This window comes from Salvelinus alpinus, chromosome 19 (genome assembly GCF_045679555.1).
Source record: "Salvelinus alpinus chromosome 19, SLU_Salpinus.1, whole genome shotgun sequence".
Lineage (NCBI taxonomy): Eukaryota > Metazoa > Chordata > Actinopteri > Salmoniformes > Salmonidae > Salvelinus > Salvelinus alpinus.
In genome coordinates, this window is record NC_092104.1 from 45,984,925 (window position 1) to 46,012,149 (window position 27,225).

At 41.4% G+C, this 27,225-nt stretch overlaps 1 protein-coding gene across 1 annotated transcript in view; it reads right to left on the reverse strand.

Annotated features, from left to right (window-relative positions):
* LOC139545741 (fibrinogen C domain-containing protein 1-like) overlaps positions 1-25,658 on the reverse strand; it is a 192,793-nt gene extending 167,135 nt beyond the window's left edge. Inside the window, exon 1 of the mRNA XM_071353835.1 lies at positions 24,901-25,658. Coding sequence (XP_071209936.1) covers positions 24,901-24,972 — 72 coding nt within the window. The 5' untranslated portion in view covers positions 24,973-25,658. The remainder of the gene's footprint in view (positions 1-24,900) is intronic.
* Positions 25,659-27,225: the final 1,567 nt, after the last annotated feature.

A 27,225-nucleotide genomic window follows, 5' to 3' on the forward strand; every position in this document is an offset into this window, starting at 1 on the left:
AAATTGCTACAGACCTATATTTACATTTACATTTAAGTCATTTAGCAGACGCTCTTATCCAGAGCGACTTACAAATTGGTGCATTCACCTTATGATATCCTTCCCTGCCTTTCTAAGGTCTTCGAAAGCCAAGTCAACAAACAGATTACCGACCATTTCGAATCCCACCGTACCTTCTACGCTATGCAATCTGGTTTCAGAGCTGGTCATGGGTGCACCTCAGCCACGCTCAAGGTCCTAAACGATATCATAACCGCCATCGATAAGAGACATTACTGTGCAGCCGTATTCATCGACCTGGCCAAGGCTTTCGACTGTCAATCACCACATTCTTATTGGCAGACTCAACAGCCTTGGTTTCTCTAATGATTGCCTCGCCTGGTTCACTAACTACTTCTCTGATAGAGTTCAGTGTGTCAAATCGGAGGGCCTGTTGTCCGGACCTCTTGCAGTCTCTATGGGGGTGCCACAGGGTTCAATTCTCGGGCCGACTCTCTTCTCTGTATACATCAATGATGTCGCTCTCGCTGCTGGTGATTCTCTGATCCACCTCTACGCAGACGACACCATTCTGTATACTTCTGGCCCTTCTTTGGACACTGTGTTAACTAACCTCCAGACGAGCTTCAATGCCATACAACTCTCCTTCCGTGGCCTCAAACTGCTCTTAAATGCAAGTAAAACTAAGTGCATGCTCTTCAACCGATCACTGCCCTCACCTGCCCACCTGTCCAGCATCACTACTTTGGACGGTTCTGACTTAGAATATGTGGACAACTACAAATACCTAGGTGTCTGGTTAGACTGTAAACTCTCCTCCAACCTGTACGCTCTCGTTGGCTGGCCCTCGCTTCATACTCGTCGCCAAACCCACTGGCTCCAGGTCATCTATAAGTCTCTGCTAGGTAAAGCCCTGCCTTATCTCAGCTCACTGGTCACCATAGCAGCACCCACCCGTAGCACGCGCTCCAGCAGGTATATCTCACTGGTCACCCCCAAAGCCAATTCCTCCTTTGGCCACCTTTCTTTCCAATTCTCTGTTGCCAATGACTGGAACGAACTGCAAAAATCTCTGAAGCTGGAGACCCATATCTCCCTCACTAGCTTTAAGCACCAAATCAAATCAAATCAAATCAAATTTTATTAGTCACATACACATGGTTAGCAGATGTTAATGCGAGTGTAGCGAAATGCTTGTGCTTCTAGTTCCGACAATGCAGTAATAACCAACAGTAATCTAACCTAACAATTCCACACTACTACCTTACACACACACACAAGTGTAAGGGATAAAGAATATGTACATAAAGATATATGGATGAGTGGTGGTACAGAACGGCATGGCAGATGCAGTAGATGGTATAGAGTACGGTATATACATATGAGATGAGTACTGTAGGGTATGTAAACATAAAGTGGCATAGTTTAAAGTGGCTAGTGGTACATGTATTGCATAAAGATGGCAAGATGCAGTAGATGATATAGAGTACAGTATATATACATATGAGATGGGTAATGTAGGGTATGTAAACATTGTATTAAGTGGCATTGCTTAAAGTGGCTAGTGGTACATTTTTACATAATTTCCATCAATTCCCATTTTTAAAGTGGCTGGAGTTGAGTCAGTATGTTGGCAGCGGCCGCTAAATGTTAGTGGTGGCTGTTTAACAGTCTGATGGCCTTGAGATAGAAGCTGTTTTTCAGTCTCTCGGTCCCTGCTTTGATGCACCTGTACTGACCTCGCCTTCTGGATGATAGCGGGGTGAACAGGCAGTGGCTTGGGTGGTTGTTGTCCTTGATGATCTTTATGGCCTTCCTGTGACATCGGGTGGTGTAGGTGTCCTGGAGGGCAGGTAGTTTGCCCCTGGTGATGCGTTCTGCAGACCTCACTACCCTCTGGAGAGCCTTACGGTTGTGGGCGGAGCAGTTGCCGTACCAGGCGGTGATACAGCCCGACAGGATGCTCTCGATTGTGCATCTGTAGAAGTTTGTGAGTGCTTTTGGTGACAAGCCGAATTTCTTCAGCCTCCTGAGGTTGAAGAGGCGCTGCTGCGCCTTCTTCACAACGCTGTCTGTGTGGGTGGACCAGTTCAGTTTGTCCGTGATGTGTACACCGAGGAACTTAAAACTTTCCACCTTCTCCACTACTGACCCGTCGATGTGGATAGGGGGGTGCTCCCTCTGCTGTTTCCTGAAGTCCACAATCATCTCCTTTGTTTTGTTGACGTTGAGTATGAGGTTATTTTCCTGACACCACACTCCGAGGGCCCTCACCTCCTCCCTGTAGGCCGTCTCGTCGTTGTTGGTGATCAAGCCTACCACTGTAGTGTCATCCGCAAACTTGATGATTGAGTTGGAGGCGTGCATGGCCACGCAGTCGTGGGTGAACAGGGAGTACAGGAGAGGGCTCAGAACGCACCCTTGTGGGGCCCCAGTGTTGAGGATCAGCGGGGTGGAGATGTTGTTACCTACCCTCACCACCTGGGGGCGGCCCGTCAGGAAGTCCAGGACCCAGTTGCACAGGGCGGGGTCGAGACCCAGGGTCTCGAGCTTGATGACGAGTTTGGAGGGTACTATGGTGTTAAATGCTGAGCTGTAATCGATGAACAGCATTCTCACATGGGTATTCCTCTTGTCCAGATGGGTTAGGGCAGTGTGCAGTGTGGTTGCGATTGCGTCGTCTGTGGACCTATTGGGTCGGTAAGCAAATTGGAGTGGGTCTAGGGTGTCCGGTAGGGTGGAGGTGATATGGTCCTTGACTAGTCTCTCAAAGCACTTCATGATGACGGAAGTGAGTGCTACGGGGCGGTAGTCGTTTAGCTCAGTTACCTTAGCTTTCTTGGGAACAGGAACAATGGTGGCCCTCTTGAAGCATGTGGGAACAGCAGACTGGGATAAGGATTGATTGAATATGTCCGTAAACACACCAGCCAGCTGGTCTGCGCATGCTCTGAGGACGCGGCTGGGAATGCCGTCTGGGCCTGCAGCCTTGCGAGGGTTAACACGTTTAAATGTTTTACTCACCTCGGCTGCAGTGAAGGAGAGCCCGCAGGTTTTGGTAGGGGGCCGTGTCAGTGGCACTGTATTGTCCTCAAAGCGGGCAAAAAAGTTGTTTAGCCTGTCTGGGAGCAAGACATCCTGGTCCTCGACGGGGCTGGTTTCCTTTTTGTAATCCGTGATTGACTGTAGACCCTGCCACATACCTCTTGTGTCTGAGCTGTTGAATTTCGACTCGATTTTGTCTCTGTACTGAGACTTGGCCTGTTTGATTGCCTTGCGGAGAGAATAGCTACACTGTTTGTATTCGGTCATGCTTCCGGTCACCTTGCCCTGGTTAAAAGCAGTGGTTCGCGCTTTCAGTTTCACGCGAATGCTGCCGTCAATCCACGGTTTCTGGTTTGGGAATGTTTTTATCGTTGCTGTGGGTACGACATCGTCAATGCACTTCCTAATGAACTCGCTCACCGAATCAGCATATTCGTCAATATTGTTGTTGGACGCGATGCGGAACATATTCCAATCTGCGTGATCGAAGCAGTCTTGAAGCGTGGATTCAGATTGGTCGGACCAGCGTTGAACAGACCTGAGCGCGGGAGCTTGTTGTTTGAGTTTTTGTTTGTAGGCTGGAATCAACAAAATGGAGTCGTGGTCAGCTTTTCCGAAAGGCGGGCGGGGGAGGGCCTTATAAGCGTCGCGGAAATTAGTGTAACAATGGTCTAGTGTTTTTCCAGCCCTGGTAGCACAATCGATATGCTGATAGAATTTAGGGAGTTTTGTTTTTAGATTAGCCTTGTTAAAATCCCCAGCTACGATGAATGCAGCCTCAGGGTGTGTGGTTTCCAGTTTACAAAGAGTCAGATAAAGTTCGTTCAGGGCCATCGATGTGTCTGCTTGGGGGGGAATGTATACGGCTGTGATTATGATTGACGAGAATTCCCTTGGTAGATAATGCGGTCGACATTTGATTGTGAGGAGTTCTAGATCAGGTGAACAGAACGACTTGAGTTCTTGTGTGTTGTTATGATGATCACACCACTTCTCGTTAATCATAAGGCATACCCCCCCGCCCCTCTTCTTACCGGAAAGATGTTTGTTTCTGTCGGCGCGATGCATGGAGAAACCAGCTGGCTGCACCGACTCCGTTAGCGTCCCTTGAGTTAGCCATGTTTCCGTGAAGCAGAGCACGTTGCAATCCCTGATGTCTCTCTGGAATGCTACCCGTGCTCGGATTTCATCAACCTTATTGTCAAGAGACTGGACATTGGCGAGTAGTATGCTAGGGAGTGGAGCGCGATGTGCCCGTCTCCGAAGCCTGACCACGAGACCGCCACGTTTTCCCCTTTTCCGGCGACGCACAGGGTCGCCGGCTGGGATCAGATCCATTGTATTGTGTGGAAGGCAAGACACTGGATCCGTTTCGGGAAAGTCATATTCCTGGTAGGAACGATGATGAGTTGACGTTAATCGTATATTCAGTAGTTCCTCCCGACTGTATGTAATGAAACCTAAGATTACCCGGGGTACCGATGTAAGAAATAACACGTAAAAAAACAAAATACTGCATATTTTCCAAGGAACGCGAAGCGAGGCAGCCATCTCTTTCCGGCGCCTGCGCACCAGCTGTCAGAGCACCTCACAGATCACTGCACCTGTACATAGCCCATCCAACTACCTCATCCCCATACTGTATATATTTATCTTGCTCCTTTGCACCCCAGTATCTCTACTTGCACATTAATCTTCTGCACATCTACCATTCCAGTGTCTATTGTTATATTGTAATTACTTCGCCACCATGTACTATTTATTGCCTTACCTCCCTTATCTTACCTCTATATAGATTTTTATTTTTCAACTGTATTATTGACTGTATGTTTGTTTATTCTATGTGTAACTCTGTTGTTGTATGTGTCGAACTGCTGTGCTTTATCTTGGACCAGTCGCAGTTGTAAATGAGAACTTGTTCTCAACTAGCCTGCCTGATTAAATAAAGGTCAAATAAAAAAATAAATAAAAAATAGATACAATTTGAAAAATTCACATTGGCAGTAAAGGTAGCAAAGATTTGAGGTAGCAAAAATGTTTCTGTTGCCAGCGAGCATGGCAACAGAACATATACAACGAACAACTGTTTTGCGTCCATAAATATCGAACAAACGACTGGGTCACGTCTCTAGCAACCAAAAGATGAGAAAATATGAATGATATTTTAAAAATGAAAATATCAAGAAATATTTGTTTCTACCGGTAAATGTGTGCTTTACTATTGCAACGGTGGTATAAGCTGGATAAACGCCTCCGTTCTGTACATTACCCTCGTCCTGCTGCGTTGTCCATTCTTTTCCCTTACTTAAATACTTATTATTATTAATCAGCTTGCATTCGTAGTTGCAGCTCGCAGGCAGCCTCCATTCGGCACACCACACACACACCCATGGGCCAATGAATGAACAATGAAGTTGAGCAAGCAAGACTTATGTGTGAATAATGTGACAAAGGTGATTTTACAGCCCAGAAAATAATGACTAAAACTTTATGCCTGTTTTAAAATCAGTGGGGCTAAAAATCATTTTCATCCCGAAGTTGTCTGTCTGACCACCAGCTCCCGGCCGCTGTATGAAAAATGCCCACTGCTATGATCAACCCCTGATAACTGGGACTTAAAAAACACAAGGCAGAGGCAATTTTCTACAATTTTTGTAGAATATGTTTTGATTTATTCACACGTTTTGATTTATTCACACGTTTATTCAATTGTTCAACAAGGCATGTGAACGTGTCAACGCCTAAGAAAAAAAACCTTGTAATTATGTTTTCCAATACTGAAAATAGTATGCTGCTCACTGACGTTTTGCTGTGTTCAATCATGTCATTAAAAACCACAGGCTAAATGCAAAATGTCTTATCCTATATTCCAAGAAAGAAGGTCATATACTGTAGAAGCGATGATGATAAACAAATTTACCACACATGGACAAATGGCTGCTGCCATCAAACAGCTCATGCCGCGTTCATGTGCTAGTCGGATCTAGGACTCCTAGTTCCAACTTGCTTACTGGTTGAACGCAGCAGGTGTATAACTACATCCACTTGACATTTCAAAGTATCCTAGCTCCGATTAGCACGTGAACTAGGGCTGGGCGATATGGCAAAAATATCATATCACAATATTTTTTACGTTTTTGACGGTATTTGACCTTTTTAAATAATAAAGGTTCTAAATGCGTTTTTTGAGTAGTGCAGGACCTTAAGTTGAAAACACACACTATTTTGGTTGGTCAGGGCGTGAGTTTGGGTGGGCATTCTATGTCTGGTGTTCTATGTTGTTCTATGTTTTGTATTTCTATGTTTTGGCCTGGTATGGTTCCCAATCAGAGGCAGCTGTCTATCGTTGTCTCTGATTGAGAACCATACTTAGGTAGCCTGTTTTCCCACTGTTAGTTGTGGGTGGTTATTTTCTGTTCAGTGTTTGTATCACCTGTCAGAACTGTTTCGGTTATTCCTTTTGTTATTTTGTATTTAGTGTTCAGTTTCTAATAAATAATATGAACACGTATCACGCTGCACCTTGGTCCTCACCTTGGATTTATATTAAGAAGCAAAGTGGAAACAGCATCATTGTCATCAAAATTGTTGCATGTGATGCATTGACAATGCAGACTGAATGCAAGTGGTATCGTGGTCGAGCAACAACAAACGCTCTCCTTGAGTGACGGGGGCGGGGCTAGGTCTGTGTGGAAAGCGGCATGGAGAGAGAGAGGGAGCAGAGACAGATGACTAAAATAGTATAAGAGTAAACTATAAAAATGGACGTTACACACAGTGTATCACATTTAACATTGAAATACCGTTATAGAAGGTAAAGTAAAAACCCCAACTGGTCTGTGCATCAATACTGGTATATAGTAAAGGCCCAACGTGAACATGGAAATATTATTAAAAGGTAGCAATGTGCCATCATCATAAACATCATAAACATCCTGTTTACAGCAACAACCTCATAAACAGCAGAAAAGGAGACAATTGATAGCATCGCGCTAAAGGAGGGAAACACAGTTATCAGGTGTGTGTGTTTGTTAGTGCTGAGCAATTAACTGATTGACTAACTGGTTAAATTATTTGAAATCCATTAGTTTATACCTGTGAGCTCAATGCAAATTTTCCGATCACGATCGGTTGTGATAGAGCCCAGGATCGAACCCGGGTCTCTAATGACAACTTTAGCACTGCGATGCAGTGCCTTAGACTGCTGCACCACTCTGGAGCACAAAAGTATGTGTCATTTACTTTGATTAACTTAAATTAAATAATTTAAAGTAATCAAATAAAACAAAATATAATATACACAACTTAGATATTTTATTCAAGTAAGGTGAATAAAGGATGGTTGATAAGTGATGTTACAGCACTCAACTCACATAGTGCATTTAATGCAAACAAAAATTGAAAACCGTAATTATTCTGTAATAATCGAACCGACCTCAAAAAGCACTAATCGCTCAGCACTAGTGTGTGTGTGTGCGTGTGCGTGTTCTCCCTGGTCTACGGTCAATGTGTTACTGTACCATCAAGGCCACGTCTTAATTATACATACAGGGTTTGCCTGGGATTAGGGTGAGGTATCAGAAACCAGCTCAGTCAGGTGCCAACACTACAAGCCCAGAAGAGAGACAAGCAAGACATAATAAATAAGGGCATTGTATATATCTGCTTTGGTAAACCTGTTCAGCATTGCCACTGCTTATTTTACAGTAAAATGTATGTGAATATGAACCCAGTAGAAAACAAACTAATTATCAATAAAACGTCACAATACGGTGCTGAGCATTCGATTTGGTTGCCGGGGGGCAAGGAGACCCCAGTTCCACTAATACCATTGACAACTATGTGCCGTTTTCAAGGGATTGTTAAATAAATGTTACAACTATTTGGTTTTAATATTATCACCTATTGAAGAGCATAGTCAGAATTATACACATGAGATTATTCCACATTTAGCTCTATCATCAGTTATTAAACAGCAAGTAACTGTATGCTTTTCGCAATCAGTAAACATCAATTGATCATGTATTTTTAGATACTTAAGGGTAGCCTATATTTGGCATGTAGAAGCAAACAATATTTCATACCGCTTGCTTTATCGGAGATTAGACTTTTGGAAAGAGCTTGACATCGGCCGTGGTCCACAAATCAATGTCTATCATGTCTGTCAGCAGCAATCGTGATTAAACACTCTTAAAAACAAAGTTTAAAAGGGGATAATGTTAGATAACTTTGCTAGGTAGGCCTACGTTGGTTGGAGAAAAAAGTTAACACGCTATGTTTAGCCAACAGTACAACGTTTTTACTGGTAGCTTGCAAAGTAAGCATCAGCTAACATCGGCAAATGCGGCTTTCTGTTGCTTGACAGGCAGAGGCCACAAAGGATGGGAAATTAACTTACACCACTCATACTTCAGGTCAGGTTTAGTTCACTTTCACTTTATAGCACTCAAATATCCAATTAATGGTGGCCAATATTGAGAGCTATAGCCTCACGTATCTGAAATTACATGATAAATTGATGTTTACTGATAATGAAAAGCATGCAGTTAGGCTTACTTGCTGTATACTGTATCTCTGATGATAGAGCTAAATGTGTGCAATTGTTTTGCATGGAATGATCTGACATTTTTAGTTCTGACTATACTCTTCAAGAGGTGATTATATGACAACCAAAAAGTTAAGTTTTATTTAACAATCCCTTGAAAACGGCAGTCAATGGTCTCCTTGCCTCCCAGCAATAAAATCAAACGCTCTGCACCTTATTGTGATGTTCTATTGATAACGACCTATATCTACACTCTTAGAAAAAAGGGTTCCAAAAGGGTTCTTCGGCTGTCCCCATAGCAGAACCCTGTTTGGTTCCAGGTTCTATCTGGAACCAAAAAAGGTTCTTCAAAGGGTTATCATATGGGGACAGCTAAAGAACCCTTTTATGTTCTAGATAGCACCTTTTTTCTAAGGGTGTGTAGTAGGGTGGATTGACATCTTCTGCTATTTCCAAAGATTGGTGTTGTGAGTTATTCACAGTCCAGAACATCACTACACCAACATACAAAATGCGCTGTATGTAAATGTCTGCAGTATTTGGTTCACTTTAGTTTTTAGAGTCAATTTATGGAGTAAAATTCCTTCTTGGCCTTGTGAGGCAGAAATCTTCCATTCAAGAATCTATCTGCTATTGATTTAGTCCAACAGAGTGCAGGTGGAACTATCCACAAGTCCAAAAGCTTCACTAACCTTGACCATACACACTAAATGCATGGTCAATAACTTTTCAGATTAATTTTCTGATTCATGTACATTATAGAAAGGTGTTGAAGAAGATCTGTCCACAACATATAACTAATTTGATGGCTAACAATATGTGAAACCTACTGAAGCATTCCAAAAGTTCTCATACTGTACCCTTACAAAAATGAATTTGTTGCCAGAGTTTGCAAACATTTACCACTAGTGGTGAATCTACGGCAAACTTTTGGCAAACAGTTCACCAGAAGCAAGAACACGAGTTCCAAGACCAGTAACCTGTGGATGACCAATCAAGGGGATTAAAAACATCCATTGGAAAATGGAAACCAAGCTATCTAGCTAGTTACAATACCTACCAAAGTAGTCTGGTGAGTGTCTAACGTATTAATTAAACTTCCTCATAAACAAAAACTTTTTTTATTAGGTAAACGATGCCTAGTTAGCAATGTCATGTTTTATGGGATAGAGTGAAACACATTTTGTTGATACCAGTTTAAATCTGTCAGCGCCACTGACTGGCTAGCGTTTAGCTAGCTAACGTTAGCTATACTATTTTTGCACAATTCATGTGATAGGTAGCTAGCTATCTGACTAATGATTTGCCTAAACACATTTTTATGTGAATACGTTGCTGTCTTTTAATACTTCTATGCATTTTGGGCTCCCGAGTGGCACGGCATTCTAAGGCACTGCATCTCAGTGCTAGAGGTGTCACTACAGACCCTGGTTCGATTCCAGGCTGTATCACAACCGGCTGTGATTGAGAGTCCCATAGGGCGGCACGCAATTGGATCAGCGTCGTCCGGGTTTGGCCGGGGTAGGCCGTCATTGTAAATAAGAATTTGTTCTTAACTGACTTGCCAGGTTAAATAAATCAAATAAAAAAAGTAAATATGTTCGCATGATAGCTAGCACAACAACTAAGGTAGCTAGCTAACTAGCAAGCAACAATATGAGTTGATTTGAATCAAACTTACTTTTGCAGATGGGTAACCTTCCCCTACCCGTGGTGTTGTAAGAGGCTGTATTTGGAGAAGGATGCATCAACACCTTAGAATTGACCCAGCCAGTGGGTTAATTCTCCCGCCACACGTGCGTGAAGTACACCAGAATACTAGCAAGCATTCTAGTTCTAGTGTGACTGACCGATGAGTGAAAAATGGCTTAAGTTATTTTGACAGACTAAGGATGTTTTGGTTGACTGAAAACCGTGAAAACGGTAAGTAACAAACGTTACGAAATATGAATTTAATGGTAATTCCAATTAAATAGGTTGTCCTATCATAATTAGGTAGCTAGCTAACGTTAGCTTGAGCGTTATCTTGCTAAAGACCGTTAGCTAGCTAGCCAATTTCTGTGCCAATATCTCTGGCTGTGGTAATGTTAACTAGCTAATGTTAGCCTCGCAGCGATGATCACGATGCTAGCTTACTGAAATGTTGTTGCGGAATATAAATGAATGTATGTTTTTATTCTTATTCTCCATCTGGTTTAATTTAACCAAGCTATTTGGCAGGCTTATCTCATGCTTGTATGGTAATTGATTGAGTTAGCTAGTCACTGTACTGGTTTTCAATGGTTTTGTCACGTTCCTGACCTGTTTTCTGTTGTTTTTGTATGTGTTTAGTTGGTCAGGGCGTGAGTTGGGGTGAGCATTCTATGTTATGTGTTTCTATGTTGGGTTAAAGGTGTTGCCTGATATGGTTCTCAATTAGAGGCAGGTGTTTGACGTTTCCTCTGATTGAGAACCATATTAAGGTAGGCTGTTCTCACTGTTTGTTGGTGGGTGATTGTTCCTGTGTCTGTGTCTGTATGCACCACACGGGACTGTTTCGTTTGTTTCGTTCGTTTGTGTAGTCTGTACCTGTTCGTGCGTTCTTCGTGTATATGTAAGTTCTCAAGTTCAGGTCTGTCTACGTCGTTTGTTGTTTTGTAGTTTGTTTAAGCGTTTTACCGTCTTCCTCTGTCTGTAAATAAATTCATTATGTCTTCATTCAACGCTGCGTTTTGGTCCGACCCTTACTCCTTCTCCTCATCCGAGGAGGAGGAATTAGACAGCCGTTACAGGTTTCTGACAGTGGTAGCTTTAGTTGGACTTGTGAAGTTGAGGAGGATGGATGAAAATTCTGTTAGCTAGCTAACGTTAGAGTTTACTTTAACTTTTAGCTAGCTGGTTATGTTTCTAACATTTTCTTATTTCTATACTTGAATGAGTGAAACCTGGCCACTTTGAATGAGTGGAACCTGGCCTCTTTGATTCCAAAGTTTGAGGGTAAGTAAAACTGAGAAATTCCTTTTTGAGAGTGGGGACAGAGCTTTGGAGGGAAAAAACATTGATTGTCATTGACCCTGTGTAAAACAGCATCTACGTCTTTGACATTGTCATCGATAACCAATAGTTCAACCTTAACGGAAACCTGAAAGACTTAACTTCACCAGAGTCAGTCTCAGATTTAGAACAATGCAGCCACTTTGGGACTAGATACATTAGATGCAAAGCTACCATAGATAGCCTGGCCTTTATTTTACCATACTTGCTTTATTGGTCATTTACACAGATATTCTGTCACAGTGACCAACCTGACACACAAAACACACATCACAGTCTGGGAGCAGCTCATGGACACATAGTAGTAAAGTGACTTGTTCAAGGGCACAAAAGCAGTAGGTAGTATACAGAGATATTGCAGCTAGTAACCTTCTGGCTGACTGTTCACTCCCTGCAGATTTCCCCTCAGGCAGCTCGGTGATTGGAAAATCGGCCTAACTTTCTGACCTCGAATCTACTGCCGACCCTATTCATTTTGCTCTTTCTTCACTCCCTTGCCTTTGTTCAACCATTTGACCTGACTTATCAACTCTTCCCTCAAAGTACAGTATTTCATTCAGAAATGTGGGTGGAACGATTCCTTAAAATCCCCTCAGCGGTTAAGCCTAGCGGTTAAAAAGTGTTAGGCCAGTAATTTATAGGTCACTGGTCCAAATCCCTGAGCCAGCAAGGTGGATCTGCTGTTCTGCCCTTGAGCAAAGCAGTTAACGCCCAACAACATATGCTTCCTGGGCACCGAAGACGTCGATGTCGATTAAGGCAGCCCCCCGCACCTCTCTGATTCAGAGGGGTTGGATTAAATGCGAAAGACGCATTTCCCTTTTACCCCTTTCCCTTTTACCCCTTTCCCTTTTACCCTCTCTTTTGCAGCGGAAGAGATGGACCAGGAAACGCTCTTGCTTTTGGACAACTTGATTATAGCTTGAAGTTAAAGAACATAAAAGCCTTACATGCAGATAGTATTCTGTAAACACTACCTTTTTATGCACGAGGGGAGTATTTGGGATTTTAGGACCCCTTTAGGTACAAAAAGAATATGAAAAGATTATTCGATAAAATATTTAATTTGGCCTTTACTACTGTAGCCCAGAGAAATGCATTAAATAGAACATTCATAATTGGCAAAAAAGACAAGTAAAACAAATACATCATAAGAAACAAGGTTTTGAAGTGTCTGTTCTATATGTGGGAGATATAAGAAAATCAGGAAATATATATCTATTTTTTTAATACATATTTAATCCCTTTTTTTTGGCTAGGCACAAAACAACCTCCATACTTAGAATATTTTTCAAACTGGTACTGGTTACACCGAAGCCTGTAGTCTGGAGCGGGATCGATTTGGAGGTGGAGGGTCCGTCATGGTCTGGGATGGTGTGTCACAGCATCATCGGACTGAGCATGTTGTCATTGCAGGCAATCTCAACGCTGTGCGTTACAGGGAAGACATCATCCTCCCTCATGTGGTACCCTTCTTGCAGGCTCATCCTGACATGACCCTCCAAGCATGACAATGCCACCAGCCATACTGCTCGTTCTGTGTGTGATTTCCTGCAAGACAGGAATGTCAGTGTTCTGCCATGGCCAGCGAAGAGCCCGGATCTCAATCCCATTGAGCACGTCTGGGACCTGTTGGATCGGAGGGTGAGGGCTAAGGCCATTCCCCCCAGAAATTTCCAGGAACTTGCAGGTGCCTTGGTGGAAGAGTGGGGTAACATCTCACATCAAGAACTGGCAAATCTGGTGCAGTCCATGAGGAGGATATGCATTGCAGTACTTAATGCAGCTGGTGGCCACACCAGATACTGACTGTTACTTTTGATTTTGACCCCCCCCCTTTGTTCAGAGACACATTATTCAATTTCTGTTAGTCACATGTCTGTGGAACTTGTTTAGTTTATGTCTCAGTTGTTGAATCTTGTTATGTTCATACAAATATTTACACCTTAAGTTTGCTGAAAATAAACGCAGTTGACGGTGAGAGGACGTTTCTTTTTTTGATGAGTTCATAAATACATTATGATAAACAATCCTATGTCATTAAATCTTATCTTGTGAAATAATACATATTTAGACAATAGGACTTTGTTTCAATGTGCTATTAAAATGTTTGGTATATTCCTGTACATTCTCTGATGTGATGTAGGTTCTGAAATGCAAGCATTATACATTGATTCAACATTGTATCTTGATTGTGTGTGTGTAGGAAAGGGAAGGGTTGGATGGTAGAGAAGGCAAAAATAGGCAAGCAAAATTTAAATGAGGAGGATACTGAAAATAACCAGAGGATGACATAAATTACCCAGTTTCTGGGTTAATCCCCCAACCCAATGTGCTGCGTTTATGTCACAACCCAACATACTGGGTTGTTTTAACCCAGCAATAAAGTCTAATTTACTCAGCAGTTGGATCAAGCGCTCAACCCAAGGCGCTGGGTTAGAAGCTCAACCCAAACCCCCTGGTTTGAATTAACCCAATGCTGTGTTTGGCCAATATTGACCAAGCACTGGGTTGTCGAAATTACCCATATTGTGTCATTTTTAACCCAGCATTTTTTTGAGTAACAATATTTCATATTAGAAAAATCATTTGAATTGCTATATTAGACATAATTCAAGTTCTCCCTTTTAAGATGCCAAAATATAAATAGTTTTCAGTAAATGTTTACCAGAAGTTTCACAGAATTGTTGCCAGAAGTTCACAAATTGCCGCAAATTTACAGCAACAGTTTGCCACAAAACTAATTTGCATGTCAATATATTATCTTGCCGCAAATTAGCCAATGGTTTGCCAAAATTGTTTGCCAGAAGGCTGTTTTTTACGTAAGGGTACATAGGCCTACAATACTTGGTCACAGCAAACAGTGACGAATTGAGGCAGACACTATAAGACAGAACGGTAATCTCATTTCCATCTCAACGAAAGCTTCCAGTCAGTTGTTTACAAGCATTCTTTACAAGTATTTGAGTTTTACATAAAGCCTTGAAGCAATCAACCACACACTGATGATGAACATAGTTATGGGTTATAGTTGTGGAGCTGTTGATAGCAAATTTGTGACCAAGTCACAGGAGCAAGGCGAGCAGGCGATCCTCTTTTACTTCGAGAGATTTAAAACATTCAATGTTATTGAATGTGGTCGTCAGTTCATCTTAACAGCATTTCAAGTATTATATACAGAGGTGGTAGCACAGATGGATGAGAATGCCCTACCTCTCCCTGGCTGCACATTGTGATTTGTCAGGAAGAGGTTCTTCCCCGCCTAACCAGTCCAAAATCCCCCTGGACTACACCAAGCCTTATTCCAACCTCTTTCACAGGTACACTACCTATTGGGCCAGGGCCATCTGTTTCTCCAAGTTACACTCAGCAGAAAAAGCATGTGCCACCAAGAGCAAGGGATCACCAAACACATCCATCATTATGTGCATTTCCCTGCATGTGTGTTAGTGTTCCCTGCATGTGTGTTAGTGTACACTTCTCCTTCTTTCCACTGGATGAATGCTGGTAGTTGTATTGGTGCCACAGGGACTTCAGTCTCTCCTGTACGGGAGGATGTTTTATTGCTAATATATTGTGGACAGATTCTGCGTCCTAGCTGAAGAATCTGTCTGGACTGAATGGAATGAGTAGGATAGCACACAGCAGTAGTTCCGGTTATTTGGACAAATCACAGTTTCGCAGACGTTCGTGTCTTTTGAATTTCGGAAGGGGAGGGGACATTCAGCCCATAGACTTTTCCATACCTTGCAAAGAGACGGTGAAGCTACTCGTTCCGGTTTCCCTCCTCGTTCTAGCATCTCTTAACTCCAATGCAGCCATTTTTATCTCAGTGTCAAATAATTTCTGGGCAACAATGAAGTACCTGACTGTGATTGTTTTCATTGTCGCTCAAACAGAAAAGGGAACTAACAAAGAGTCACTGACAAATTTTCATTCTTTAATTAAGGATAAAATAATTGTTAAAAGCCTGGGCAAAAGACTCGCTGGCATGAAAATAGGCATGAATGATCAGTTCCCGAAAGAAATTGCAGAACGGCACAAAGTTCTACGTCCACTCTTCAAAGTGAATAGACACGAAGGGAAACTCGTAGCTCTCGTAGTCGATAAACTGTACATTAATAACCAACTTTTCCGAGACACCAAGACTAATCCATGGCTATTCTAAATAATACAAAGTTCACATAGAGGAGTCGAATAATGGAACACCCAATGGGAATAAAAAACTGGAAAACAACAAAATCCAAAAATTGATAATATGATATTGTTTTTGTGGGATCTTGTTTGTTTGTGTGTAGTTGCCAGTGTGCACTGCATTTGACTTCACGTTTTTGTTCTGTATTGTTTTGGTGAGTTTCTTTAATTAAACATGTGGAACTCTACGCACGCTGCGCCTTGGTCCGTTAATTCTACAAACGACCGTGACACCGAAATTAGGTAGGAATCAACATGGTAGAGATAAAAACACAGCAAACAGAGGACATAGAAGGCACAGTATGTGGGTATATGTGGTGGGAGTGTGGTTGTGATGGAAGATGGGGTGTATGTTTTTGTGATTGGAAAAGTGTGGTGAATTAAGTGAGTGAAAAAGGAAAATTGGTGCAAATGCCAGAGCCCATGTGTGTCTAAGAGCAGGAGTTGTGACAGAGCGTTTTCAATTTTGTGCAGATATGCAATATATATATATTTTAATTAACTACAAATATAGTCTATTTATTGTCCTATCATGATGGAACGGTCCCCAACCCTATACCCTAGACACCCACCTGAGCGACCCACACACTAAGGAAAAGTCCTTAGCTGTTTTATAGGCCTACTGCAAGTAGCCTGTACACAGCCAAGACAGAAACATAAACGTGGTCAGAGACCCACTTAAGCAGCACCGCCCCCTCAAGAGTCTGAGCCTGCCTGGCAGGGTTGGTCCAACAAAGCCAAAGCCCCCTGGTGGGTAAGCATAACATACAAGGAATTTCTCAAAGCTGCTAATGAGTACCTTGACGACTTTGTACCTACTGTAGCTGGTGGGAATTCCACCCAGGTAGTGGCAGTGCTGGCAGCACTAGCTGCAGTAATTAATGTGGAGGGGGTCATACTCAGACATTCAGAGAGGGGGCAAATTATTGTGGCTCTGGGGTTACAAAATAATCACAAGGTCTGACTGCTCAGAGATGCTTGGGAAAATGATCACAAAGGGGGACCAGAGTGGCTGTGTTTCAGGGGAAAGGGGTGTATCTGAGCTCCATCAGGTAGGACTTGACATTTATTAAGCAAATCTCCCCATTCTTGCTCAATTTTGCATGCCTACTCAAACAGCTACAACTGTATGTGCATTCGCAAGTCTTCTCTCGAGTTGGGCTTGGGGATGGAACAACTGTTGAACATCTGAGCTTCTGGTTGTTTGTGGGGGAAGGGAGAGTGTGGGTATGTATCCCACATCTGTTGCTAAGGGGTAATGATGTTAAGGACAGTATAGGATGACTAACAATAATTGTTCCCCAAAATAATAATTGCTTGCCAAAATGTTAACAGTTGTGAATCCCAGTCCTGTTTATTGGTATCAATCCTTCATGTGAAATGCTTACATTATTATGGATTTTATTGGTTAATTGTGGACATAAATTAAGATGTGCAAGATAATGCTATATACAGTACCAGTCACAAGTTTAGACACACCTACCAATTCAAGGTTTTTTCTTTATTTTTACTATTTTCTACATTGTAGAATAATAGTGAAAACATTAAAACTATTAAATAACACAAATGGAATCATGTAGTAACCAACAAAGTGTTAAACAAATCAAAATATGTTTTATATTTCAGATTCTTCAAAGTAGCTACCCTTTGCCTTTATGACAGCTTTGCACACTCTTGGCATTCTCTCAACCATCCAACATAATGATCATTACACAGGTGCACCTTGTGATGGGGACAATAAAAGGCCACTAAAATGTGCAGTTTTGTCAGATGGCACAATGCCACAGATGTTTCAAGTTTTGTGGAAGCGTGTAATTGGCATGCTGACTGTAGGAATGTCCACCAGAGCTGTTGCCAGAGCATTTAATGTTAATTTCTGTACCATAAGCTGCCTCCAACATAATTTTAGAGAATTTGGCAATACGTCCAACCGGCCTCACAACCGCAGACTACGTGTAACCATGGCAGCCCAGGACCTCCACATCTGGCTTCTTCACCTGTGGGATTGTCTGAGACCAGCCACCCGGACAGTATTTGTGTCTGTAATAAAGCCCTTTTATGGGGGAAAACTAATTCTGACTGGCAATGGCCCACCCACTAAGGAACCAGGCCCACCCATGGCCACACTCCTGCCCATTCATGTGAAATCCATAGATTAGGGCCTAATTTATTTAAATTGACACATTTTGTTTTATGAACTGTAACTCAGGAAAATCGTTGTAATTGTTGCATGTTGCGTTTATAATTTTGTTCAGCATTTTATTGTCCCCAGCACAAGGTGCACAGACATGCAAACATACGCTCTAAACACACACACATACACATGGATTTTGTGTTGTAGATATGTGGTAGCGGAGTAGGGGCCTGAGGGCACACACTTAGTCTGTTGTGAAATCTGTTATGAATGTATAGTAATGTTTTTAAAATTGTATAACTGCCTTAATTTTGCCGGAAACCAGGAAGAGTAGCTACTGTCTTGGCAACAGCAAATGGGGATCCATAATAAATACAAAAACCTGTGTAATGATCATGCTGTTCAATCAGCTTCTTGATATGCCACACTTGTCGGGTAGATGGATTATTTTGGCAAAGGAGAAATGCTCACTGATAGGGATGTAAACATAAATAAGCTTTTTGTGAGTATGGGACATTTCTGGGATACTTTGTTTCAGCTCATGAAACATGGGACCAACACTTTAAATGTTTATATTGTTTTGTCCAGTATAAATGCCTCGAATATTTAAATTTTGGAGAATCTCTTATACAATGGGTTAAAGTTATGTATAGTAACCATAGATGTAAAATTGTAAATAATGGCTACTTCTCAGAAAGTATCAAACTGTTAAGGGGAGTTAAACAAGGTTGTTCATTATCGGTATATTTATTTATTATGGCCATCGAAATCAGATCCAACAATAATATCAAGTCGATAGAAATCCAGGGCTTAAAAACAAAGGTTTCATTGTATGCTGATGACTCATGTTTTCTTTTAAATCCACAATTTAAGGATCCCTCCATAGCCTCCATAGCCTCAATTTAAGGATCCCCCCTAAGGATCCCTCCATAGCCTCAAAGGATCTAGATAATTTTTCTTCCTCTCTGGATTACAACCAAATTATGACTATATTATGTATTGGATCACAAAAAATACAACTTTTACAATACTGTGTAGTATACCAATAAAATGGTCTGACGGTGAAGTGGACATAGTCAGTATTCATATCCTGAAATTCATATCCTGAAATTTGTCCAAAAGATTAATGAAATGAATTACATAAAAATTGTTCAGGTTATTTCTATCGTACGTAAAGAATCCAAGCAGTACATCTCTCCACAAGAGTATAACATTTTCATAAATGTGTTCAATTATGTCTTGCCACAGTTTCCTTACATGAATACAATGCCAAAAAAGATGCAACACCGTTTCTGGATGGTTATTACAAAAGGTACAATTAGAGTTTATGTTTTTCTTAAACTTCTTCATATAGTGGTTGGCAGGATAATATTTATGAATACTTTTAAAAGAAACATCCTTTATTTTGTTAACAAGTAGGTATGTGTGTGGCAACATCCATACTTTTTTCCAACAGATATTATCAATAAAACTGTTCCAATAAGGAATGACATAAGGTATAGATACAACATCCTGCTGAAACAAGGTTCGTATCGCTCTGTTGTTGAATGGAAGAAACAAATCTTTCCTACTGATGAGTCAACAGGGTTAATGTAAGGTAGGTTCCGAGGGTCAGGTATTGACACATTCCTGAATAATAAAGCAACACCTGAGGGAATGGCATCTAAAACAATCGCAAAATATTTAGGTGTTACAGGGATCTTGTAAAGTGATAAGAATTCCTTATAACTAAGTAAAAACCCTCTGCATTTACAAGTTGGCTCGCCAATAGGATATTATTTTCGGAACCAACATTCTAAAAACAAAGAGGTATTTTTTTTTACAATATATCCCGATTATTCCATATATAATATCTGTGTGGAGAAAATTATGCTTATAAATTAAGGACCATGACAAGAAAACTTGCCGATGAAAAGTACTTTGTCAATCAACATGAAGTTATGGCCACCAAAAGTAGAGAAGACATGATGAGGAATAAAATTCCACATAGAAGTGGGTCTTCTTAGGAATTGTATAGAGAGTCTTATTAGCCTTACAGAAAAAAATCCCAAAAGCCAAATTTCTCAAGGGAGTGGAAGAGGAACTGATGCTCTACTGTGTCAAATGCTTTATAAAAAATAAAAAATAATATGAAGCTATCCTCGGTTATTAGGTCTGAGTAGTCAAGTATGTCTAATACTACTCTGATATTGTTAGAAATATGTCTGTTCCTCATAAAGCCAGACTGTGTTTCAACAATGATTGCATCCAGGACTTCTTTAATTATTATAGTCATCTTATAGTCATTATTAAGAAGACAAATTTGACAAATTATTTGTAAAATGTTGATGTTATTCCATCAACACTTGGGGATTTATTGTTCTTTAGATGTTTGATAGACTCTATAATCTCTTCAATTTATGTAAAGTCAGCAACAATAAGCTGTGCGGTGGTTGACTTTCAAAATAATGTTATATATATATTTATTTATATGCACAAGTCACGCGACCTGTTAAAATCCTACCACGACCCCCATGGGGGGAATCACTGCTCTAGGGTACTTTCTGATAACCCATCAGGTTCCTCTACTCTGGGTTCCTTACAAACGACAGGATTTGGCACGACCTTCCCTCCAGTCAAATCGTTTCCCAAAATGAATGAGACCCCCTTCACTGATAGGCTAGGCCTCACTCCAACGACAACGGAACCAGAAATAAGATCAGACTAGAGCTCCACATTATTCAAAGGAACTTCGCTGCAGCCCATCTCCACGCCGTGTACTAACACACTGTAGCCAGTTGCTGAAGTGTCAGACATAGGCATTGTTGTTATGATTTTAGTTGACCTTTGTTTTTTTGCATTGTTGTTTGCTGTTTTCTTCTGTCTTTTATTTTTTCTCTTTAGTTAATTCTCTTGGTTGTTGGTGCATTGGGGGGTTCTTGGGGGTGGGTAATGGAATTAATTTGTATTTTTTATTTTTATTTTTGGGGGGGCTGTGGGAGGGGTCTCGAATGGTTGAGGGACAGCTATTGGGGAACTGTGGGGGGATCTTGTAGGGTTCGGGTTCACGTTTTTTGGCCTGGTGGGAGATCTGTCAACGTGCCCTTGAGCAGGGAATTGACCCTGGATGCTTCTGTGTGTCGCTCTGAATTGGAGTTTGTTGGATGACTGGTATGGTGTAGTTGTTGAGCGGCTTCACTGCAAGTATATTGTATGTTTCGCATATTCAATAAAATAAAATAAATAACAAAAATAAAAAGTGTCAGACATAGGTAAAACACCCTCCAAAATGAAGGAATGGGCTGCCCCAGTGTCTCGCAGTATTTTCATTGGCTGCTTAACAGCATTGCCACTCAAAAGGTTCATACACATCTGAACCAAAATCTTTATGAACTGGAGTGCTCCAACAAGAAGAAACAACCTTTACTCCCTCTCATGTTTCTGTTGCAACTTAGGACACAGAGACTGTTTCTTTCTCATGGCAGTAATGACAAACTGGCGGATACGATATTTATCTTTATCTGTGGGAACAAGCTGTAATTTGTTTTTCAAGCTCAAAATAGTTTTTGCTCCAACTTTGCCTTTAGTTCTAACTCCCTTAGTTGCACTTTACGGGATGTACTCTACCCGTAGCGCCCTTTTCATCAGCCTATCTCTGAGAGGATTTCCTCCGCCACCAAAACAGTACCGATCAACTCTTTGGCTACTGCTTTTGGATCGCCAGATGCCACTGATGTCATAATGCTTTGCAATGACAAGCGGATTCACCTTTGTACATTTATCTAGCATCTCCCACGTAGGGTTTTCCACAAATGCTTCCAACTCTATGGCTTTAATTTTATAAGCCTCTGCCTTTATGCAACTTTCAAAATGACTCCGCCAATCTTATATCCCCTCAAGGTGGATGTTAGTGACAAAAACTACCACAAAAGCTTATTTTGAACATTCAAATATCTGAGCAGAGCAGAGCTTCAGAATAGGTGACTTGAGCGACTAGCATACTCATTGGGAACAATATCCTGGACGCGCACCCATTTCGTTACGTTCCCCAGCAAGAAAACCAGACATTGTCACTCAAACAGAGAGGGGAAATAACAAAGAGTAACTGACAACAACCAAACGAAACCGGTGGGGTTTTAGGAGGGGTTCTGAAAGACACTCATGGGGGTGACCACTGAAAGTTGACCAACAACAACAACTGGAACCTAAAAAAGACACCCACAATGAGCACCCACTAAATTTGAGCAAGAAGAGGCAAACAAAAGAAAACCCACATCAAACTTAAAGACAGGAAGCAAACCAAAAAGGTGGAACAAAATGAAATCAGATAAAGGATACTTTGTCGAGATTTTTTTTTAAATAGGAGCAACAACTAAATGTGTTTACCCTCCATATCTCTCAAGACAATTAGAGCACTGGACCAGACACTCTTAAATAGCACCTGGGCCAACACAGGTGAAACACTAATGAGATGGAAACAAGCACAGTTGTAACACATACTGACTAACGAGGTGACACCAATCGGTGCGCCCTACACCCTAATGTGCTATACGCGCTAAAGTCCAACCTCAAAACATAAATGGAAAAACCAAAACCTGTAACAGGAGAGTAAAACTGAAGATGTGCTGTTATTGGCAGAGAGGTTTGGAACTCTTTGTTATTGGCCTATTAACTAATTTACTACATGGTGATGTCACCATGGAAGACCAAAACTCCATCCCACCAAAACAGGCTGAAATTACAGGCAGTCTTTTCAAACAGCTCTTACACTAAAAGGGAATTATCATAATTTTCACAATTATTCCAACCTCTTAGTGTGGAAATATATATAAAACACAGAACAATCACGTTTCTGACAGCACTGGGCCTGTAATTGCTTCTCTTAAAGGGGAATTTAGCTTTTTACAATGTTCAATGTAAATGGCATGCTAAGGAAGGGTGCAGATGCTTTTTCAAAAGAAACTTACCCTAACCATCGATTCACCTACTCATCCTGCAGCATGAAGAAAGATGAACAAATGTTCCAAAAACACCCAAATACGTCCTTTTAGAAACGTACAAGCTCTCAGTATAGTGATACACGTCTTTAGACGTTGTGCACATGAAATTGTGTCATTCCGAACTTTATCCGCAATGTTATATTCCATTTTATTGCGATACCGCTCGGTCCATTCTAACAGCAGGCTGCGCGGAGAATGAAACCGCTGGATAGGGGAAACGGTTTGAGTTGAACAAAATTATATGTAATGTTGCGGTTAAAGTTCGGAATGACACAATTTCATGTGCACAACGTCTAAAGACGTGCATGACTATACTGGGAGCATTTCAGTTTCTAAAAGGACATATGTGTGTTTTTTGGAGCAATTCTTTTTTTCAGAGCCCCTGTACTGCAGGATGAGGATGTGAATTGCTGGTTGTGGAAAATAAAAAGTGAAATTGCAAAAAAAGTGTCTGGACCTTTCTATAACATGCCACTTACATCAAAAATAGAGAGTTGGTTGAAAAAAGGCGAACTTCTCCTTTAACATGAATGGACCCATAACTTAATCGGGCAGCAGACCTATTATGCAAGACTTTCATTCTGGGTTAATTGAGATTATATTGAGAAACACCAGTCAAAGCAGCCAATGAATTCCTAACTGGTTTCAATAAAAGGATGATTCATAAATGAATTCGTATTGTGTTGCATGAGTGAAGGACAAAATCAAGGGTTTTGGGTTGGGTTTGGGTTTGGTCAGTTGAAATACTTAACAAAGCAGTCATTAAACAGTGTTGATGATGCAACTGTAACAAACATGTCAATGATAGCTGGTCCAAATGGGAGCAATGAAATGATGTCAGAAACTCATTGGGCTTACATGGAGACAGCTCTCTCTCTCTGTCTGTGTGTGTGCTTGTGTGTGTGAACGTGTGTGTGTGTGCTTGTGTGTGTGAAGTCTACATCATACTCATTATGATAATGAGAGAAAAACATGCATGGTGGTTGTCCACCTGTGATAAGCAGCTGCTGAGGTTCTGATCCCCTCGTTCACCTGTGGCCAGAAATACAGGCTTTCAACTGAACAAAAAGCAGAAATCACAGGTTTCCTACAGAAGTATATTAGTAACAAGACCCATAATGCTGTTCTCTAATACACAGCCTGAAGAGAGTATCATGCCAAAAAAAACATATAATCTCAGACACCAAGCTACATAAAAAAAAGACTATTCGACAAACTTAGCCTAGTATGTATGCCATTTCACAATGCCAAATACTCCACTGAGATATTTAACTAGCATAGAAGTGCACTCACTCATTTGCACTGAGTGTTATAAAGTTAATATGTGAGATAAGAAACTGTTTTAACATCAGTTTCCTCCACTTTACAGTAATGCCCTTTTCTTTTTTTCTCTTTGTTTTACCTTGATAGACATTTATACAAAAATATAAATTAAAAAAACACATTTGCAGCTGGACAGCTGAAAGGCTAATGTTCCTATAGAGATGCACAAATCGTAAAGTCAGTGGACCCGACAATGAATGAAAAATATTTCAATAAAAAAAAAACCCAGAGATAGACAGGATTTAGCTCATTTCTGTTTCTACAGGATCACTCAGACATCTTGCCATTTGTCAATTAGAAATCATCATCAACTCAAGCTACACAGTAGCAATTTATGGATTTACCAGTACATTATGTACTATTATAATTAAATGTGTATAATTCACATCATATTAGCGTAATTTTAAAGTCAAAACAATGACTAAATATAGGTACAGGCTTTCCCTAAATAGGCACGTTTATTTAGTTCTCACGAAATAAATGTGTATTAGTTTTCTATGTGTAATTACGTGCAATAGTTTTGCATTATTATGAGCCACAGTATATTTTATGAAATACTTGATGGTGCCTGCAGGCTTTACACCTGGGGTTTTTGATTTTGAGCAGAGCAGATCAATTAATGAGTCTGTGCAGCATGCAATGTCTACCTGAGATTTATGCTGTTGTCCATCTTCGAGTTCTGACACACTGTTCATGATTGTCCATCGATCATTGACCATTCTCTGAAAATCTTAAAATCCGAGATTTGACATCATTGGTAAAGGAAGAGTGTCATCCACAGACCAGGGTATATGCGTGTTTGAAATACTCCAATAAGAAAGGAAAAAAGGTTCTCACACACAAAACTAGGCTACTTCACTGCACAGATCTCTACAATTCTAACGGAGGTCCAGATCATGGGAATCTAGTACTACAAACATGTTGAAATCATACATACTTGTAGGACCCCTTGCAAAGAATAGTTGCTTTGAATTTCCACAATTGTGAAATTGCTACAACGTTCCTTTTTGTTAGTGTTAAAAAATGCACGTGCACTTTGGCAGTGCGCGTTTGATGCGTTGCAGATTTTCCGTTCCTAAAGAAACAAAAATTCACCCGTCGTTAACCAGAATCTAGAATAAAACCTCTTCTATTTAATTTGTTCTCAGACTCAAAATGTTGCCCAGTGTCCTGTCAAGGTTTTACGCGTGGGCTATGTCCTTGTTAAAATGTGAGAGAGCTCGGATATGATATTCAACCGCCTCTGGTTTACGTTAATAAGCATGAAGCAACTCTCTGATAGGATTCAAGGCGCAGTCTTTCAGATTAGAAGCATATTGCACTTGGTAAGACGTGAAGTCCAAGCCTCAACGCGTGTGCCTCCGTCAGTGATTCCATTCGCTGTGCAAGTGCGTGCGCAGACAGTGTGTGTGCCACTATGTTACATGAATGCCTGTACCTGCATGGGCTTTACGCACCCGTTTCAACTCCCTCTGAGATGAGGATGCAGGTCATTCATTTAATCGCTTAACATTTCGACGGGAGGATAGCTTGTTGCTTTCTTCTTCATGTAATGGAAGTTACAGACATTAAACATTGCCCTTATATCATTGCCCTTCTATCATTTGCCAGCAGCATACCACCCTGCATCCCACTGCTGGCTTGCCTCTGAAGCTAAACAGGGTTGGTCCTGGATGGGAGACCAGATGCGGCTGGAAGTGGTGTTGGAGGGCAAGTAGGAGGCACTCTTTCCTCTGGTCTGAAAAATAAATAAAAATCACAATGCCTCAGGGCAATGATTCAAATCATATCAAATCAAATTTTATTTGTCACATGCGCCAAATACAACAGGTGTTGACCTTACAGTGAAATGCTTACTTTACAAGCCCTTATCCAACAATGCAGTTTTAAGAAAAATAAGTGTTAAGTAAAAAATAAAAGTAACAAATAATTTTACAGCAGCAGTAAAATAACAATAGCAATATGTACATGTAGGTAGAGGTAAAGTGACTATGCATAGATAATAAGCAGAGAGTAGCTGCAGGGTAAAAGAGTGGTCTGGGTAGCCCTTTGATTAGCTGTTCAGGAGTCTTATGGCTTTGGGGTAGAAGATGTTAAGAAGCCTTTTGGTACCGCTTGCCATGCAGTAGCAGAGAGAACAGCCTATGACTAGGGAGGCTGGAGTCTTTGACCATTTTTAGGGCCTTCCTCTGACACCGCCTGGCATAGAGGTCCTGGATGGCAGGAAGCTTGGCCCCGGTGATGTACTGGGCCGTACGCACTACCTTCTGTAGTGCCTTGCAGTCAGAGGCCGAGCAGTTGCCATACCAGGCAGTGACGCAACCAGTTAGGATGCTCTCAATGGTGCAGCTGTAGAACCTTTTGAGGATCTGAGGACCCATGCCAAATTTTTTCAGTCTCCTGAGGGGGAATAGGTTTTGTCGTGCCTGCTTCACGACTGTCGTAGTGTGTTTAGACCATGTTAGTTTGTTGGTGATATGGACACCAAGGACCTTGAAGCTCTCAATCTGATCCACTACAGCCCTGTTAATGAGAATGGTGGTGTGCTCGGTCCTCCTTTTCCTATAGTACACAATCATATCCTTTGTCTTGATCACATTGAGGGAGAGGTTGTTGTCCTGGCACCACATGGCCAGGTCTCTGACCTCCTCCCTCTAGGCTGTCTCATCTTTGTCGGTGATCAGTTCTACCGCTGTTGTGTTGTCGGCAAACTTGATGATGGCGTTAGAGTCGTGCCTTGCCGTGCAATCATGAGTGAACAGGGAGTACAGGAGGGGACTGAACACTCACCCCTGATGGGCCCCCGTGTTGAGGATCAGCGTTGCAAATGTGTTGTTACCTACCCTTTCCTCCTAGGGCCGCCCGTCAGGAAGTCCAGGATCCAGTTGCAGAGGAAGGTGTTTAGTACCAGGGTCTTTAGCTTAGTGATGAGCTTTGAGGGCACTATGGTTTTGAACGCTGAGCTGTAGTCA